Genomic DNA, 17,157 nt, shown 5'->3' with positions numbered 1-17,157 from the left:
AATTCATTCTAGGTTCAGTTTGTTGTTCGTTCTGCACAGAGTTCATAAACTGGCCAGACTGTGTTAGAGTTGTTGCTGTTGGGTCAGACGCCCTCTCTAGGTCCTTTCAGTTGGCACGATATCAAGGTCAGTTTCCCAGAGAGAGGTTATAACAATGGCAGTCACTTAGCAAACAATACGCTGCTCTCCAGTACTAATAAATAGTGGAGATTTAGTGCTAAGAAAGGATGTAAATTATTAACAAAAAAAAGTGAGCCTGCAATAAGGCTAGAAATAGATAAGTGCCTAACCACTTAATTGCCATTGTTTTACAGTCTGCCCTGACTCCTTTGGAGTGCTGTTCTTGGGTGCCACGAAAGAATTAAGGGTTTTTTGTGTGTTTTTTTAAAAGATACATTTCTTTATAGTAGGCTGAGTAATAGCATAGATGATAATGTACGAAGAGTCAAGACCTACATTTAATTCCTGTGTTCCTTATGGACTCTCTGCAACATTAGACAAGCGAATAAACTTCTCTATACTATAGATTTTCCACTGTCAGATGAAATTAATTCCTGCCCTTTTCCTACTTCACATATGTAGACAAGATCCTACAGGTAGAAGCACTTTGAACCTTTATTTCTAGAAAGTGTGAAAAATCTAAGTAGTTACTGTTTTCAATGTGAAGATTTTAATAAAGTTATAAAATGAACAGTGGATTTAAGTTCTTGTTTTTGTAAAAAGATTATATTCTTTAATCTGTTCATCTTCAACATGTACACAAACATTTTTCTTTCTACATTGTAATGTATGTGCCATGTTTATATACAGCTTAGAACAGTACCTGGAACTTGGTAAGAACTATATAAATGTTAGCTATTACCTTCATCAATGTGAAAAATAGTCAAAACGAAAGTCCATAGAGCCAAATACTTAAAAAATTTACCACCTCTGTCCCCTGTATGCATACCGACCTAAAATGGAATTGGTTGAAATACATAAAGTAGTATATTATGTGAGTATATGAGTGAAAGAAAACTTTTGGGAACCTAAAAAACTGTCAGTGTATGTGTTTATGAATAAAAGGGGAGGGGTGACATTTGAAGATGACATTTTTGGTGCCTGATAGCCCACTTGTTCTCAAAGACTGCTTAGTGTACCTGCTGCATCAGAACCACTTGGGAGTTCTCTAAAATCCCTGTTTCTGTTTTCAGAGATTCTGATCTAATAGGATAATGGTAGAGATTAAGCATGCAGACAGTTCTTAAGTTTCTCAGATGATCATGCTGCTTACCCAGGTCTGGGAATCACTGGCAATGCAGAAAAATAAAATGCACTTTACCTTAGCACATCATTTGTTTCCTGTCGTTTTGTTCAGAATGGTATGTATGTATGGAGAAATACACAAATCCACAGCCAGAGAAGAAGATGGAGGATATCTATTAAAATCAGAATAGTGATTTTCTCTGGCTTATGGGTTATGGAAATATTTATTTTGCATTTGTTTTCCTTAGTTCTAAACTTTCTGGTTAAATATGTATTATTTTTATAATAAATGTTGCTAAGGGAAATATTTACCAGTACAAGATTATAAAGACCCCCATGCAGTATGTGTCTTTAATTTACCAAATGTGGGGAAAAACCCAAAACAGTCTATTAATGCATATGTCTTTTTTTTTTTTAAGAGAGACTACTTTTAAAGCAATGTGGGAACAATGTTTATTCATATGTTTTTTAAAATGTCACATTCTTTTAGAACACCAGTAAATACATCTTAGAAAATGTAAGACAAGTTAAATCCTAATTAGCTTTTACATGTTTTTCTTTGGTGAGACTGGAGATATAAGCCATTCACCAATGCTTATAAAAGATCTAGTCAATCAGCAACTTTATACCAGATGAGGAGAGGAAAGCATTTCTGGTTCAGTACAGATTTTCCGTCTAATCTGTGTTCTGGGCGGTGCTCCAGGAACAGTGCTCATTCCTTTTTGAAAATCCTCTTGGCCTCCACACCTTCATATGTGTAAGTCTGAAAGGTGTTCACAAACGAAGAAGAATTTGACATTAAGATTAGAGGCTCAATTAAGAAAAATATTAGTAGAGTTTAGCTTCAGAATGCATTTTTTTTCTTGATAGCCACATTTTATACAGATAGAGGAGACATTCATTTAAAAATATGTTTTGGTTTGTAGTCACATTTTCGGTTAAAATAGGCTCAATGTGTTGACGTACATAAGTTCTCTTCAAATAGGCATCAGAAAATACCTATAAAACTCAGTAATATTTATGAGAAAAGTAATAGTCTGTTTGTTGATGATTTAACTCAGCAACCCCCCAGATAAAAATCATTGCTATGTAATTATTTTTGTCTTCGGAAAATAACTCACCTGGACCATTTCGCCACCTATAATTTCTCGGACAGTGTTTAGTTCATTTCCATTGTCCAACCGTTTAAATTTTCCGACAAGTTTATCTCCCTCCAGGGCCCACGCCCCCTGTGTAAGATTTCAAAATAATAATAATAATAAAACATTTTTAAGGGTCTTAGATGTGTCTGGCACTGTTCTGAGGCCTACAGATCTACTTCTTCAAACTTCACTGTAACCCTATGAAGTAAATATGTTTCTCTCCATTGCACAGATGAAAAAACTGAAATACAGTAATTAAAGTCACAAAGCCAAGCTTGCACCTAGATTACTGGGGCTCTAGAGTACATGCTGGTAACCATCTGGCTCTGTAGTTTCCAAGTGCTGAATCGTAAGGCAGATAATTGGGACTTCTCTTTACTAAGTCATTCACATTAAAAAGAGTGTTCTAAGTTTAATCATGGTTCATATTAGTTTCACAGAGAAGTTAACAAGCTTGTGCTTGATTTAATTTATGTATTTGTGGTTAACAGTTAAAATGCAGCCATAATTGATAAAATCTTTGGCAGCTTAATTGTCATTGCAAACATGTTTAATTTAACCAGAAAAGTTCTAAGTGGAAACATTTTATTAAAAACCAGTTGAAAAACATGACCCCATTTTATATCTTAAAATTTTCTATCTTCAATAGTAAAAAGTGAATTCCCAGAGACCTACATTGTGACATTGGACCTTTCTATTTGGTCACACCTTCATTCTCTAATTTATTCATTTATTTTATCATTTCAATTCCATGTCTATTATATTTAAGTTAGATAGCTCTAGAAGCTTTTATTGCTGTCAGATATGTTGAAAACACTGAAATTTTCTTTATGAAATAGGTGTATACTCAGTCATTCAAAGGATATTTTTCTAATTGCTTAATCCAGGTTCTTTAATAGATACGTATGAAAATCAAAACATTTTTAAATACTCTGCTAACTTGTATGATGTTTAATATGGACAAACTCCACTGACTGCTTCAGTAAATGAAGGAGACCTACATTCATTAAGCGATCCAGTGGAAGAAAACTGAGATTATTTTTGTAGTATGTAGAAAAATCAGGAATGCTTTGCTTATAAAAAATTTCTTACACTGAGTTCAGTTCCGTCTGCGAGGCTGTAATTAAAAGTGACACCAAGCTCAAAAATAATTTCGATGCTTCGAAAAGTGCTTGATTCTTTGACTGTGAATTTATTTCCTTCTTGGGTAATTATCAGTTTCAAATTATCATGAGCTGCAAGCTTCCTTTTCACCACATTAATACCTGCAAAGGGAAAGAGATTGGAGGAAATAAAGTCAAAATGCCATGGAAGGTGCTACTTTTCCAAGTTCTGTTTTAACTAGTTAATTAACCAGTTAATATTTTGTGGGTGAAGAGGAATACCTGATCATATTGCCTTTGCACAAGAGCATTCAGATTGCTTCTGTAGAAAAAGTACAAGCTCAATCATATCAAACTATTTTTCTAAAACTGAAAAAAAATTAAATGAAGCATAGAATTGTAGAATCTTAGAACTGAGTAATTTTTTAAAAAATTATAAATATTTTTGTTTCAGTGTTAAGTAAATCAAATTCCAGGGATATCAAATGAAGGATTAAGAAAGTACATTTATATATTTATAAGGATTATACTACTTTAATTCCACATGTATGGTACACTTTCTTTTTTAATGTCCCTTTGCTTTCCATGGCTTTAAAATTTTGAATTTCATAATTCTCTTTGCTTTTTGTGGTATTTCTATCATAGAAATGAGAAAATTAGCAAATATTACATGAAATTCATTATTATAAGAAATGTGAACTTGGAATTCCTAAACTACAGGATATAATTGATGCAGATTTTTATTTTTAGGGAATGACCAATCTTTTTGCCCATAGTGCTCAGTGTATGGGCTGCCAGAGTAGTGGTGTAGATATTCAAATCTGTTAAATTAAAACTTCTGTAGGAACTACATGCTGTCGTGAGAGCATTCCAAAAGCTCTGCAAGCCAGAGCAAGAGAATTAAGTCTCATTTGTTTTCATTGCTCTATTAAATGGCCTTTGCTTTTCCACCCCCTAGAATTTAATATTTTAAAGTATGAAAGTTATCATTATGCTCTGCCATATTTTACTTTCTAAACAAACAGAAAACAAAACAAAAAACCATTCAATTTTCAGTCACCAGTTGACATAAATGAAACATATCTGGATGTTTTTTGTGTTTTAGAGAACAGTGCCCCAAAATCCTTTCTTCCACTGGTGAGAGTATATTCTTTCTAATGTAAGAAGTGAGAGTGTGGTTTTCCCTACACTGAACCAGCACACATTCTTGATCCTCACCAGCACAACAGGTGCCATTGCCTAAGCCTTGAGGTTTAGAAGGAGTTAAAGATGTCTGTGAAAAACAAAAGAACAAGCTGTTAAAGTATTAAGCACTTACCCATTTTTTCCATGAACTTTTCATAGTTCTCATTTCTGTCTACCTTCCAAGTACCATCAAACGCCATGGTCTCCAGTTAACTCAGCTTCTGAGCAATCAGAGATTCAGGTCTGTCCTTAGGAGAGAATTTATTCTATTTCTTATCTTAGAACCAGCTTCATATTGTGATGTGGAAGTTTAAAGTTCAAGAGGCCACTTGACTTCATTAATGCCAAACCTTCTAGTTTCTATAAATTTCTTAGCTCCCCTGAAATTCAACAGCAATAAACATGATAAGCCTATGTATTCTATCTCAAACTATGACTTACAGGTACAATTATTTCAAGAGTTAGAATGCATTCTGTATGAAGATAGTTTTTCTGTTTGCAAGTTCAAAGTGCACACTTTGTTGGATGTAGCATAATTTAGAGCATATATCAAATAGGTTTTGGAAAATGAGACTATTAATGACCTATCCCTTTTTTATAACAGCAATTACCTTGTAAGTAATGTAAGACTTCATGACCAAATACAGCTGAAAAGTTTATGTTAATAGGATATTGAGACTGGAATTTTATTTATTTTTCTAATATGTCCTTTTGCATTGTGTTTTTGGGTTTCCAGGACTTTGGGTAAATATCCTGGCACCTGGTACGGTGCATGACACACAATAGGGACCCATTATATTTTTGTTTTGGTCTTAAATGCTGGCAGGCCACTAAGAAAAATTTCAAGAGGTAGAAACATGGATGGATGTCATGAAAACTCCCATAAGTGAAAGAATCTTTAGACATCTGCCATGTGCAGAAAAAACGAAAGCCAGATGTCAGCTATGCCATTAACTAAAACCATTCCTGTATTTACTTCCCTAGTACTCAAACCACTATATTTGGTTAAGAAAATCCTTGATATTTGGTTAAGAAAATCCTTGATTTTCTTTTGTCTATTAGAAAGTCACCTAAAGTGTGTTTATTTAGGTAGTTTTTGACACGTACTAGTGATTAACTTGGGACCAGATAGGACTTGGATTTGCCTGTTAAGATCAGCGTAGTGCTTTAGCTCCCTTTGGAAATACAACTTGCCTCTCTGTGATCTCGCAGTGACTGAAATACAAGTGCCTGACTCCAGAAGGTGGGGAGGAAGCACCTAGAATGGCTTCTTACCATTGTTCACCTAACACTGCCCTTTATCTCATGGCTACCTTGGGCTTCCCAGGAAGAGCAGAATAAGATTAGATGAGGGCAAATAGCACTTGGACCCATGCATACCTGCTAACAAATGGCCATGTTAACCTTTCATCTTCCATTTATCAGTAGCAGTAACCTAATTTAAAATCAGTTAGAAATCCCTGTTCTCTCTATAGCGTGGAATCACTGACATTTGAGAAAATGATTAGATTGGATTTTTAACATCATACATTTCCCTGCAGCTTCCAAGCTCTGTATCTTCTTACCTCTTACCCGGACCCCATCTAGAAAAGGTCATACAGAACCAGTGGCCAGTTTCCCTTACAGACCTCTCATACTGATGATACAGTTGGACAGTCAGCTGAGGGCCGACTCAGTCCTTTATTTTCTTCTTTGATAATACTAGAAGGTTTAGGGTCCTGCTCCTGCAGCTTGGGAAAGTGGGTGGGGTAGAGGTGCTTGGTGGGGGCGGGGGCGGGTGGTACTGATGCTGAAGAGGTAGAGTTGTACCCTCTATATGAGAGTCGTACTCTCTGTATGGACTCCGCAGTCCACGTCAGCCACTGAGTTGTGTGGAAGTAGTGGAAGTCAGCAGAAGCTCCTGTTCATCCCTGTCCCATTCCTCCAAGAGAAAGTACAAACCACATTCCTTACCGTGGTTTCCGACGCCCCTTCTTATATCTTGGGTCTCCTGTCATTCCTTACTGTGTACTCTGAGATCTAATATATCGAACTCCTTGCAGTCCTCAGTCTTGTGAATGTGCCTGCTTTCTGTTGCTTCAGGTCACAGCTTGGTCACTGAGTGCTCCAGGAAACATGTCCTGAGCCACAGAGACTGGGTCAGGTGAGTCCACGGCTTTCGAGTGCAGTGACCTTCTAAGAGCCTCAGCGTAGCTCATAAAAGACAAAAGGAGTTGATGCCTGACCCTCGTTTGTATCATCATGAAGTACAGAGAGTGATAGCATGATGAGGGACAGTACGATGCTTCAAGCTCATTTACAAAGAATGGTTTTCTAGAGATCACAGAAACCCTTTTAGCCTGTTGTAAAGCTGAAGGGAAAGTTTTTCTATTTTTTAAAATATATATCACTTATGGGAAATAGCATTTTCAGAATTTCTGAACCCTGCTTTTCAGTGCCAAGTTATTTAACTTTTACATGTCAGAGAAAGGTAGTGGTTTCTCTGAGGGCCCTGTAAGAGGATTTGAGGGACAGATGTAAGGAGCAGCAGAAAAGTCTTAAAGCACCTGTCCAGTTCCTAGCAGTGAATGGGGAATGAGGGAGAATTCTGAAGTTTGCCTACAGAGTTTGCTTCCTTCTGTTTTAACCATAAGCCTCTAAATTTTAGAAACACTAAGACCTTTTAAATTATGTTTTAGGATTTTGTGTGTGAGACTGCTGGCTGATTTTCTTCCAAAAAAGGCTATAAAGTTACAGCAGTGTACAAGGATGTATCTGCCAAATAATGGTGAGTGCAACCTGCTAATTGTCATTAACAACAGGCAGCCATTTTTAAAATTTTAATTGGAGGTTAGTTACTTTATAATATTGTATTGGTTTTGCCATACATTGACATGAATCAGCCATGGGTGTACATGTGTCCCCATCCTGAACCCCCCACCCACCTCCCTCCCCATCCCATCCCTCTGGGTCATCCCAGTGCACCAGCCCTGAGCACTCTGTTTCATGCATCAAACCTGGGCTGGTGATCTGTTTCACATATGATAATATACATGTTTCAATGCTATTCTCTCAGATCATCCCACCCTCGCCCTCTCCCACAGAGTCCAAAAGTCTGGTTTTTACATCTGTGTCTCTTTTGCTGTCTTGCATACAGGGTCATCGTTACCATCTTTCTAAATTCCATATATATGCGTTAGTATACTGTTTTGGTGTTTTTCTTTCTGGCTTACTTCACTCTGTTTAATAGACTTCAATTTCATCCACCTCATTAGAACTGATTCAAATGCATTCTTTTTAATAGCTGAGTAATATTCCATTGTGAATATGTACCACAGCTTTCTTATCCATTCGTCTGCTGATGGGCATCTAGGTTGCTTCCCTGTCCTGGCTATTATAAACATTGCTGCAATGAACATTGGGATACACGTGTCTCTTTCAGTTCCGGTTTCCTCAGTGTTATGCCCAGCAGTGGGATTGTTGGGTTGTAAGGCAGTTCTATTTCCAGTTTTTTAAGGAATCTCCACACTGTTCTCCATAGTGGCTGTACTAGTTTGCATTCCCACCAACAGTGTAAGAGGGTTCCTTTTTCTTTGCACCCTCTCCAGCATTTATTGTTTATAGACTTTTTGACAGCAGCCATTCTGACCAGCATGAGATGGTACCTCATTGTGGTTTTGATTTGCATTTCTCTGGTAATGAGTGATGTTGAGCATCTTTTCATGTGTTTGTTAGCAAGGCAGCCATTTTATAGGATCCACATGTGTTGGTTGAATGATGTTATGTGAAGGATTTGTGACTGCCTCTTCTGCCTTTTTTTTTTTTTTTTTTGATATTTATGTATCTGGGTCTTAGTTGCGGGGTCTTTAGTTGTGGCGTGTGGGGTCTAGTTCCCTGATGAGGGATCAAACCCAGGCCCCCTGCATTGGGAGCATGAAGTCTTAACCCCTAGACCACCAGGGAAGTCTCTGCCTTATCTTTTTTTAATCTGGGTCTGTTCACCCAAATAATGAGTCTCCCTCCAGCAGTTTGAGTGAGAGTTTGCTCATTTCCTATGCCCCTCATACCACAGTCAGAGGAAGATGGGTTTGCATTCTCAGCTCCCCATTCCCACACCCATTACGTTTCTGACATTTTTTTTCTTTTTTAGTTCTACCGGTTTATTGCTACCAACGAGTCTCCCTCTGCCCTCATGCTTGTGAGCTCAGTCATGTAACCCCAGGGACTCCCATGTCAGGCTCCTCTGTCCATGACGTTTCCAGGCAAGAATACTGGAGGGGGTTGCCATTTCCTTCTCCTTTACGGAAATCTTTTCCTTTGAGACCATTTCCATTTGGCTGTCAGCTTCTGGCCTACTTCATCATCATTATCTACCATCTAATCCATCTATCATTATCTACTGTCTGTCCCCGTTTATCATTGTTATCTAACATCTATCACGGAGAATCCTGGCACTGGGCTCACCATCTTCTTATTGTCCCACTGTGTCTTGCCATCATCTTGGGTGAGCTCAAAGTCCATGTGGATAAGATACTTGTCACTCTGGCCTCACGGTGCCTCAATCTCCTAATCTCTAATAACCTTTAGCTTTACTACACTTTATCCTACTACATCCAGGGCTACAACTTGTGATTTGTCACTACTAGAGATTTTCCTCCTGTGAAATTTAACATGCCACTCTGTGTTCACAGATTTTCATCTGCTCGGCTTCTTCATTTTCCTCATACCATCAGTTCTTAGCTTGACGAGAACTTCAGTCAATTATTTCCTCTATTTCCCCCAAAGTTTGGAGCCCCCTCCTGGTTTGTTTGCATTCTCTATCCAATCAATACATGTTGCCAATAAAATACTTCCTTTGCTGTCCCAAGTGCTATTACACATGGATGGTCTCTAGTTTCAGAGGAATCATACCCTGCCTGGCAAGAATTTTGTATACCCCCAAATGAAAAATAAAACAGCAAGCCATAATTCTCTCAATTTATGTGTTCTCATTTTCAGTATTACCTGTAACTACTTTATTTACTTCTATAAATTCTTCACCCACCTATTCATTCAACATGTATTGGAATTCTCATTATGACCTAGTTGCTGGGCTAAATTACAGAGATAGAATGATGAACATATACAGTTTCAGTTTCAGTCAAGAGAAAGCATGGCTTGAAATTAGAATAATTTGGTAGCTGCAAAGATTTTTTTTTTCTATCTGTATGTCTTCGTTTTATATCTGGGTGAGGTGGTATCTTTTCTTGTTCACATTATGATAATCCAGTTTCTCTCATCTTAAGAAATGAAAACAACTCTCCCTGGATTCTGTTGGCATTTCTATAACCTGCTCTGGCTTTTTCCTTCCCCCTCATAGCCAGTCTTCTTGAAAAAGTGATCTGTACTGTCTCCATATTCTTACCATCTATTAGAGCCTCAGTCTACTGCAGTGGAGCTTTCATATCCACCGCTCCACTGAAACTACTCACTAAGCTCGTTGATGAATTATTTTGCTGCCAAATCCAATACACTTGCCTTGGCCCTTATTTTATGTCATTACAGCATTCTAGATCATGCACTCCTCCCTTTTTGAAATTTCTCCTTTTCTTCTCTTGACTTTATTCTTTCTTCATATTCCTCTTCTCTAAATGTCCTTTTCAGGCTCTTTCATGGGCAATTCTTCCTCAACCAACATTTTATATTTTGAAGTTGCATCTTAGGATCTCTTTGTTTTTGCCATTCCCATGTCTTCAATTTCCATCTGTGGGATTAAAATTTTAAGATACAGCCCAGATCTGTCTCCTACCAGGTACCTATTCCTTACCAAGTTGCTCTGTTTGCAAGTTCAGTTGGTGCCTCAGACCCCACAAGCTGGAAAGGACCTTAACATTCCACTCAGCCTTGTTCTCTCTTGCAGGTCCTGTATCAGTGAATGGTGCCATCATCCTTGGAATCATTCTAAAGCCTTTCCTCTCCTTTATCCTTGGCTTTCTGTTTTCTCAACAAATCAATGCGGTTTTAACTCCTTAACATCACTTTCCCTTCCTTTTTATTCCCAGATAATTACCATTTTCCACCTAGATTACTGCAATACTCTCCTAAATGGTTTTCCCCTCTCTGGTCTTCCAGAATCTAATTTGTGCAGAGAATATCTTTATAAAATGCAAATCTGACTACATCTTGCCCTTCCCTGTTAACATGCAGTGATACCCTATTGCTGTCAGCATAAAGTTCCAAGTTCCTCACCTGCACCCCCTTTTACTCTTCCTTCACAGGGTGCTGTCATCCGTCGCATCTCTCTTTACACATCTTCTTTCCTCTGCTGGGAAATCCCACCCCTCACACCATGGTTTTCCTGCCTAACATCCACTCAGCCTTTGGGAGCTGGCTCAGTGCTGTCACCTCTCCAACAGGCCTGGCTTGCCCACATCCTTCTTCTGTGCCTGGGCTAACTTTTCTTCATATCAGTATCATCATAACTCTTTGACTTTACCTTTATTGTATTGATTGGAATAGTCTGTTAACCTGTTTATTTCTTCTACTCTTCTCCTTTCCCATTTGACATCACCATGATCTTCATTACCTCCACCAGTTTGCTGCTAAGTCGCTTCAGTCGTGTCCGACTCTGTGCGACCTCATAGACGGCAGCCCACCAGGCTCCCCCGTCCCTGGGATTCTCCAGGCAAGAACACTGGAGTGGGTTGCCATTTCCTTCTCCAGTCCATAGTTTGGCCCCAGGTAAATAGCAGGGAGGGAACACAGCTCCACCCATCAACAGAAAATTGGATTAAAGATTTACTGAACATGGCCCTGCCCATCAGAACAAGACCCAGTTTCCCCCTGTCAGTCTCTCCCACCAGGAAGCTTCCATAAGCCTCTTATCCTTCTCCATCAGAGGGCAGACAGACTGAAAACCACAGTCACAGGAAACTGACCCATCTGATCACATGGACCACAAGCTTCTCTAACTCAGTGAAACCAGGAGCCATGCCCTGTAGGGCCACCCAGGATGGACAGGTCATGGTGGAGAATTCTGACAAAATGTGGTCCACTGGAGAAGGGAATGGCAAACCACTTCAGTATTCTTGCCTTGAGAACCCCATGAACAGTATGAAAAAGCAAAAAGATAGGACACTGAAAGATGAACTCCCCAGGTTGGTAGGTGCCCAACATGCTACTGGAGATCAGTGGAGAAATAACTCCAGAAAGAATGAAGGGATGGAGCCAAAGCAAAAACAACACCCAGTTGTTTTTGTGACTGGTGATGGAAGAAAAGTTTGATGCTGTAAAGAGCAATATTGTATAGGAACCTGGACTGTTAGGTCCATGAATCAAGGCAAACTAGAAATGGTTAAATAGGAGATGGCAGGAGTGAACGTCGACATTTTAGGAATTAGTGAACTAAAATGGACTGGAATGAGTGAATTTAACTCAGGTAACCATTATATCTATTATCGTGGGCAAGAATCCCTTAGAAGAAATGGAATAGCCATCATAGTCAACAAAAGAGTCCGAAAAGCAGTACTTGGATGCAATCTCAAAAACGACAGAATGATCTCTGTTCGTTTTCAAGGCAAACCATTCAATATCACAGTAATCCAAGTCTATGCTTGACCAGTAATGCTGAAAAGCTGAAGTTGAATGGTTCTTTGAAGACCTACTAGAACTTCTAGAACTAATACCCAAAAAAGATGTCCTTTTCATTATAGGGGACTGGAATTCAACAGTAGGAACTCAAGAAATACCTGGAGTAGCAGGCAAATTTGGCCTTAGAGTAGAGAATGAAGCAGAGCAAAGGCTGGTAGAGTTTTGCCAAGAGGACGCCCTGGTCATAGCCCACACCCTCTTCTAACAACATAAGAGAAGATTCTACCCATGAACATCACCAGATGTTCAATACCGACATCAGATTCATTACATTTTTTGCAGCCAAAGAAGCTCTCTACAGTCAGCAAAAACAACACCAGGAGCTGACTGTGGCTCAGATCAGTTCAGTTAGTTCAGTCGCTCAGTTGTTTCTACTCTTTGTGATGCCAGGGACTGCAGCACGCCAGGCCTCCCTGTCCATCACCAACTCCCAGAGTTTACCCAAACTCATGTCCATTGAGTCAGTGAGCCATCCAACCATCTCATCCTTTGTCATCCCCTTCTCCTCCTGCCTTCAATCTTTCCCAGCATCAGGGTCTTTTCAAATATGTCAGCTCTTTGCATGAGGTGGCCAAAGAATTGGAGTTTCAGCTTGCGCATCAGTCCTTTCAATAAACACCCAGGACTGACCTCCTTTAGGATGGACTGGTTGGATCTCCTTGCAGTCCAAGGGACTCTCAAAAGTCTCCAACAGCACAGTTCGAAAGCATCAATGTTTCGGCTCTCAGCTTTCTTTATAGACCAACTCTTACACCCATACATGACTGCTGGAAAACCATAGCCTTGACCAGATGGACCTTTGTTGGCAAAGTAATGTCTCCTTTTTAATATGCTGTCTGGGTTGGTCATAACTTTCCTTCGAAGCAGTAAGCATCTTTTAATTTCATGGCTGCAGTCACCATCTGCAGTGATTTTGGAACCCCCCAAAATTAAGTCAGCCACTGTTTCCACTGTTTCCCCACCATCTATTTGCCATAAAGTGATGGGACCAGAGACCATAGTTTTCTGAATGTTGACTTTCAAAGCAGCTTTTTCACTCTCCTCTTTCACTTTCATCAAAAGGCTCTTTAGTTCTTCTTCACTTTCTGCCATAAGGGTGGTGTCATCTGCATATCTGAGGTTATTGATATTTCTCTTGGCAGTCTTAATTCCAGCTTGTGCTTCATTGAGCCCAGCATTTCTCATGATGTACTCTGCATATAAGTTAAATCAGCAGGGTGACAATATACAGCCTTGACATACTCCTTTTCCTATTTGGAACCAGTCTGTTGTTCCATGTCCAGTTCTAACTGTTGCTTCCTGACCTACATACAGATTTCTCAAGAGGCAGGTCAGGTGGTCTGGTATTCTCATCTCTTTCAGAATTTTCCACAGTATATTGTGATCCATATAGTCAGAGGCTTTGGCATAGTCAATAAAGCAGAAATAGATGTTTTTCTGGAACTCTCTTGCTTTTTGATGATCCAGCGGATGTGAGCAATTTGATCTCTGGTTCCTCTGCTTTTCTAAAACTAACTTGAACATCTGGGATTTCATGGTTCACATACTGCTGAAGCCTGGCTTGGAGAATTTTGAGCATACTTTACTAGTGTGTGAGATGAGTGCAATTGTGCGGTAGTTTGAGCATTTTTTGGCATTGCCTTTCTTTGGAATTGGAATGATACTGTGATCACTGCTGAGTTTTCCAAATTTGCTGGCATATTGGATGCAGCACTTTCACAGCATCATCTTTTAGGATTTGAAATAGCTCAACTGGAATGCCATCACCTCCACTAGCTTTGTTTGTAGTGATGCTTCCTAAGGCCCACCTGACTTCGCGTTCCAAGATGTCTGACTCTAGATGAGTGATCACACCATTGTAATTATCTGGGTTGTGAAGATCTTTTTTGTACAGTTCTTCTGTGTATTCTTGCCACCTCTTCTTAATATCTTCTGCTTCTGTTAGATCCATACCATTTCTGTCCTTTATTGAGCCCATCTTTGCCTGAAATGTTCCCTTGGCATCTCTGATTTTCTTGAAGAGATCTCTAGTCTTTCCCATTCTGTTGTTTCCCTCTGTTTGCACTGATCACTGAGGAAGGCTTTCTTTTCTCTCCTTGCTATTCTTTGGAACTCTGCATTCAAATGGATATATCTTTCCTTTTCTCCTTTGTTTTTTGCTTCTCTTCTTTTCACAGCTATTTGTAAGGCCTCCTCAGACAGCCATTTTGCATTTCTTTTTCTTGGGGATCTTCTTGCTCCCTGTCTCCTGTACAATGTCACAAAGCTCCGTCCATAGTTCATCAGGCACTCTGTCTATCAGATCTAGTCCTTTAAATCTATTTCTCACTTCCACGATATAATCATGGCTCAGATCATAAACTACTTATTGCCAAATTCAGACTTAAATAGAAGAAAGTAGGGAAAACCACTAGACCATTCAGGTATGACCTAAGTCACATTTCCTATGATTATACAGTAGAAGTGAGAAATAGATTCAGGGGATTAGATATGATAGAGTGCCTGAAGAACTGTGGATGGAGGTTCGTGACATTGTACAGAAGGCAGGGATCTAGGCCATCCCCAAGAGAAAGAAAGCAAAAAGGCAGAAGGGTTGTCTGAGGAGCCCTTACAGACAGCTGTGAAAATAAGAGAAGGGAAAGGCAAGGGAGAAAAGGACAGATATACTCATTTGAGTGCAGGGTTCCAAAGAATAGCAAAGAGAGATAAGAAAGCCTTCCTCGGTGATCAGTGCAAAGACATAGAGGAAAACAACAGAATGGAAAGACTAAAGATCTCTTCAGGAAAATTAGAGATACCGAGGGAACATTTCATGCAAAGATGGGCTTGATAAAGGACAAAAATGGTATGGACTTAACAGAAGCAGAAGTCTTTAAGAAGAGGCAGCAAGAATACACAGAAGAAACATAACAAAAAAGATCTTCATGACCCAGATAGTCATGATGGTGTGATCACTCACCTAGGGCCAGACATCCTGGAATGTGAAGTCAGGTGGGCCTTAGGACGCATCACTACATACAAAGCTAGTGGAGGTGACGGATTTCCACTTGAGCTATTTCAAATCCTAAAAGTTGCTGTGAAAGTGCTGTACTCAGTATGCCAGCAAATTTTGAAAATTCGGCAGTGATCACAGAAAGGCAATGCCAAAGAATGCTCAAACTACCTCACAGTTGCACTCATCTCACACACTAGCAAGGTAATGGTCAAAATTCTCCAAGCCAGGCTTCAGCAGTATGTGAACCGTGAACTTCCAGATGTTCAAGCTACTTTTAGAAAAGGCACAGGAACCAGAGATCAAATTGCCAACATCCGCTGGATCATCAAAAAAGCAAGAGAGTTCCAGAAAAACATCTACTTCTGCTTTATTGATTACACCAAAGCCTTTGACTGTGTGGATCACAAAAACCTGTGGAAAATTCTGAAAGACATGGGAATACCAGACCACCTGACCTGCCTCTTAAGAAACTTGTATGCAAGTCAGGAAGCAACAGTTAGAACTGGACATGGAACAATAGACTGGCTCCAAATAGGGAAAGGAGTACGTCAAGACTGTATATTGTCACCCTGCTTATTTAACTTATATGCAGAGTACATCATGCAAAACACTTGGCTGGATGAAGTCCAAGCTGGAATTATGATTACTGGGAGAAATATCAGTTTTCATCCAGAGCCTCTTGATGAAAATGTAAGAGGAGAGTGAAAAAGTTGGCTTAAAGCTCAACGTTCAGAAAACGAAGATCATTGGCATCCGGTCCCATCACTTCATGGGAAATAGATGGGGAAACAGTGGAAACAGTGTCAGACTTTATTTTTTGGGCTCCAAAATCACTGCAGATGGTGACTGCGCCATGAAATTAAAAGATGGTTGCTCCTTGAAGAAAAGTTATGAAGCAGAGATATTACTTGGCTGACAAAGGTCTGTCTAGTCAAGGCTATGTTTTTTCCAGTAGTCAATATGGATGTGAGCATTGGCCTGTAAAGAAAGCTGAGCGCAGAAGAACTGATGCTTTTGAACCGTGGTGTTGGAGAAGACTCTTGAGAGTCCCTTGAACTGCAAGGAGATCCAACCAGTCCATCCTCAAGGAGATCAGTCCTACTGTTCTTTGGAAAGACTGATACTGAGGCTGAAACTCCAATTCTTTGGCCATCTGATGCAAAGAACTGACTCATTTCAAAAGACCCTGATGCTGGGAAAGGTTGAAGGCAAGAGAAAAAGGGGACGACAGAGGATGAGATGGTTGGATGGCATCACCAACTCAATGGACAGGAGTTTGAGTCAACTCCAGGAGTTGGTGATGCACAGGGAGGCCTGGCGTGCTGCAGTCCATGGGGTCACAAAGAGTCAGACTCAACTGAGTGACTGAACCGAACTGAACTGAACTTTCCAATTTGAAGGGTAAAGATAACATAAATTATATACATAGTATGCAGGAAATAAGTTACTGTATTCTAGTTAAAGCCTTTGTTGCCCCTTTAGAATTATCACTTTTTCCTACTCTGGGTACAGGATGTGAATATTGACTAGGTAACAGGCTGTTTCTCATGATGTACTCTGCATATAAGTTAAATAAGTAGGGTGACAATATACAGCCTTGATGCACTCCTTTTCCTATTTGGAACCAGTCTGTTGTTCCATGTCCAGTTCTAACTGTTGCTTCCTGACCTGCATATAGGTTTCTCAAGAGGCGGGTCAGGTGGTCTGGTATTCCCATCTCTTTCAGAATTTTCCAGTTTATTGTGATCCACACAGACAAAGGCTTCAGCATAGTCAATAAAGCAGAAGTAGATGTTTTCTGGAACTCTCTTGCTTTTTGATGATCCAGCCGTTGTTGCCAATATGATGTCTGGTTCCTCTGCCTTTTCTAAAACCAGCT

At 39.6% G+C, this 17,157-nt stretch overlaps 1 protein-coding gene across 1 annotated transcript; it reads right to left on the bottom strand.

Moving 5' to 3' along the window:
• Positions 1–1,684: 1,684 nt before the first annotated feature.
• FABP2 (fatty acid binding protein 2) lies at positions 1,685–4,920 on the bottom strand. The gene is made up of 4 exons (XM_069593392.1): positions 4,809–4,920; positions 3,480–3,652; positions 2,367–2,474; positions 1,685–2,008 (listed from the first exon to the last, which is right to left on the bottom strand). Exons 1-4 carry the CDS (start codon positions 4,873–4,875, stop codon positions 1,958–1,960), a joined length of 399 nt encoding a protein of 132 aa, XP_069449493.1. The 5' UTR covers positions 4,876–4,920; the 3' UTR covers positions 1,685–1,957.
• Between the last annotated feature and the right edge of the window lie 12,237 nt (positions 4,921–17,157).

This window comes from Ovis canadensis, chromosome 6 (assembly GCF_042477335.2).
Source record: "Ovis canadensis isolate MfBH-ARS-UI-01 breed Bighorn chromosome 6, ARS-UI_OviCan_v2, whole genome shotgun sequence".
NCBI classification, from domain to species: domain Eukaryota; kingdom Metazoa; phylum Chordata; class Mammalia; order Artiodactyla; family Bovidae; genus Ovis; species Ovis canadensis.
This window is presented reverse-complemented; position numbering and strand designations above follow the sequence as displayed.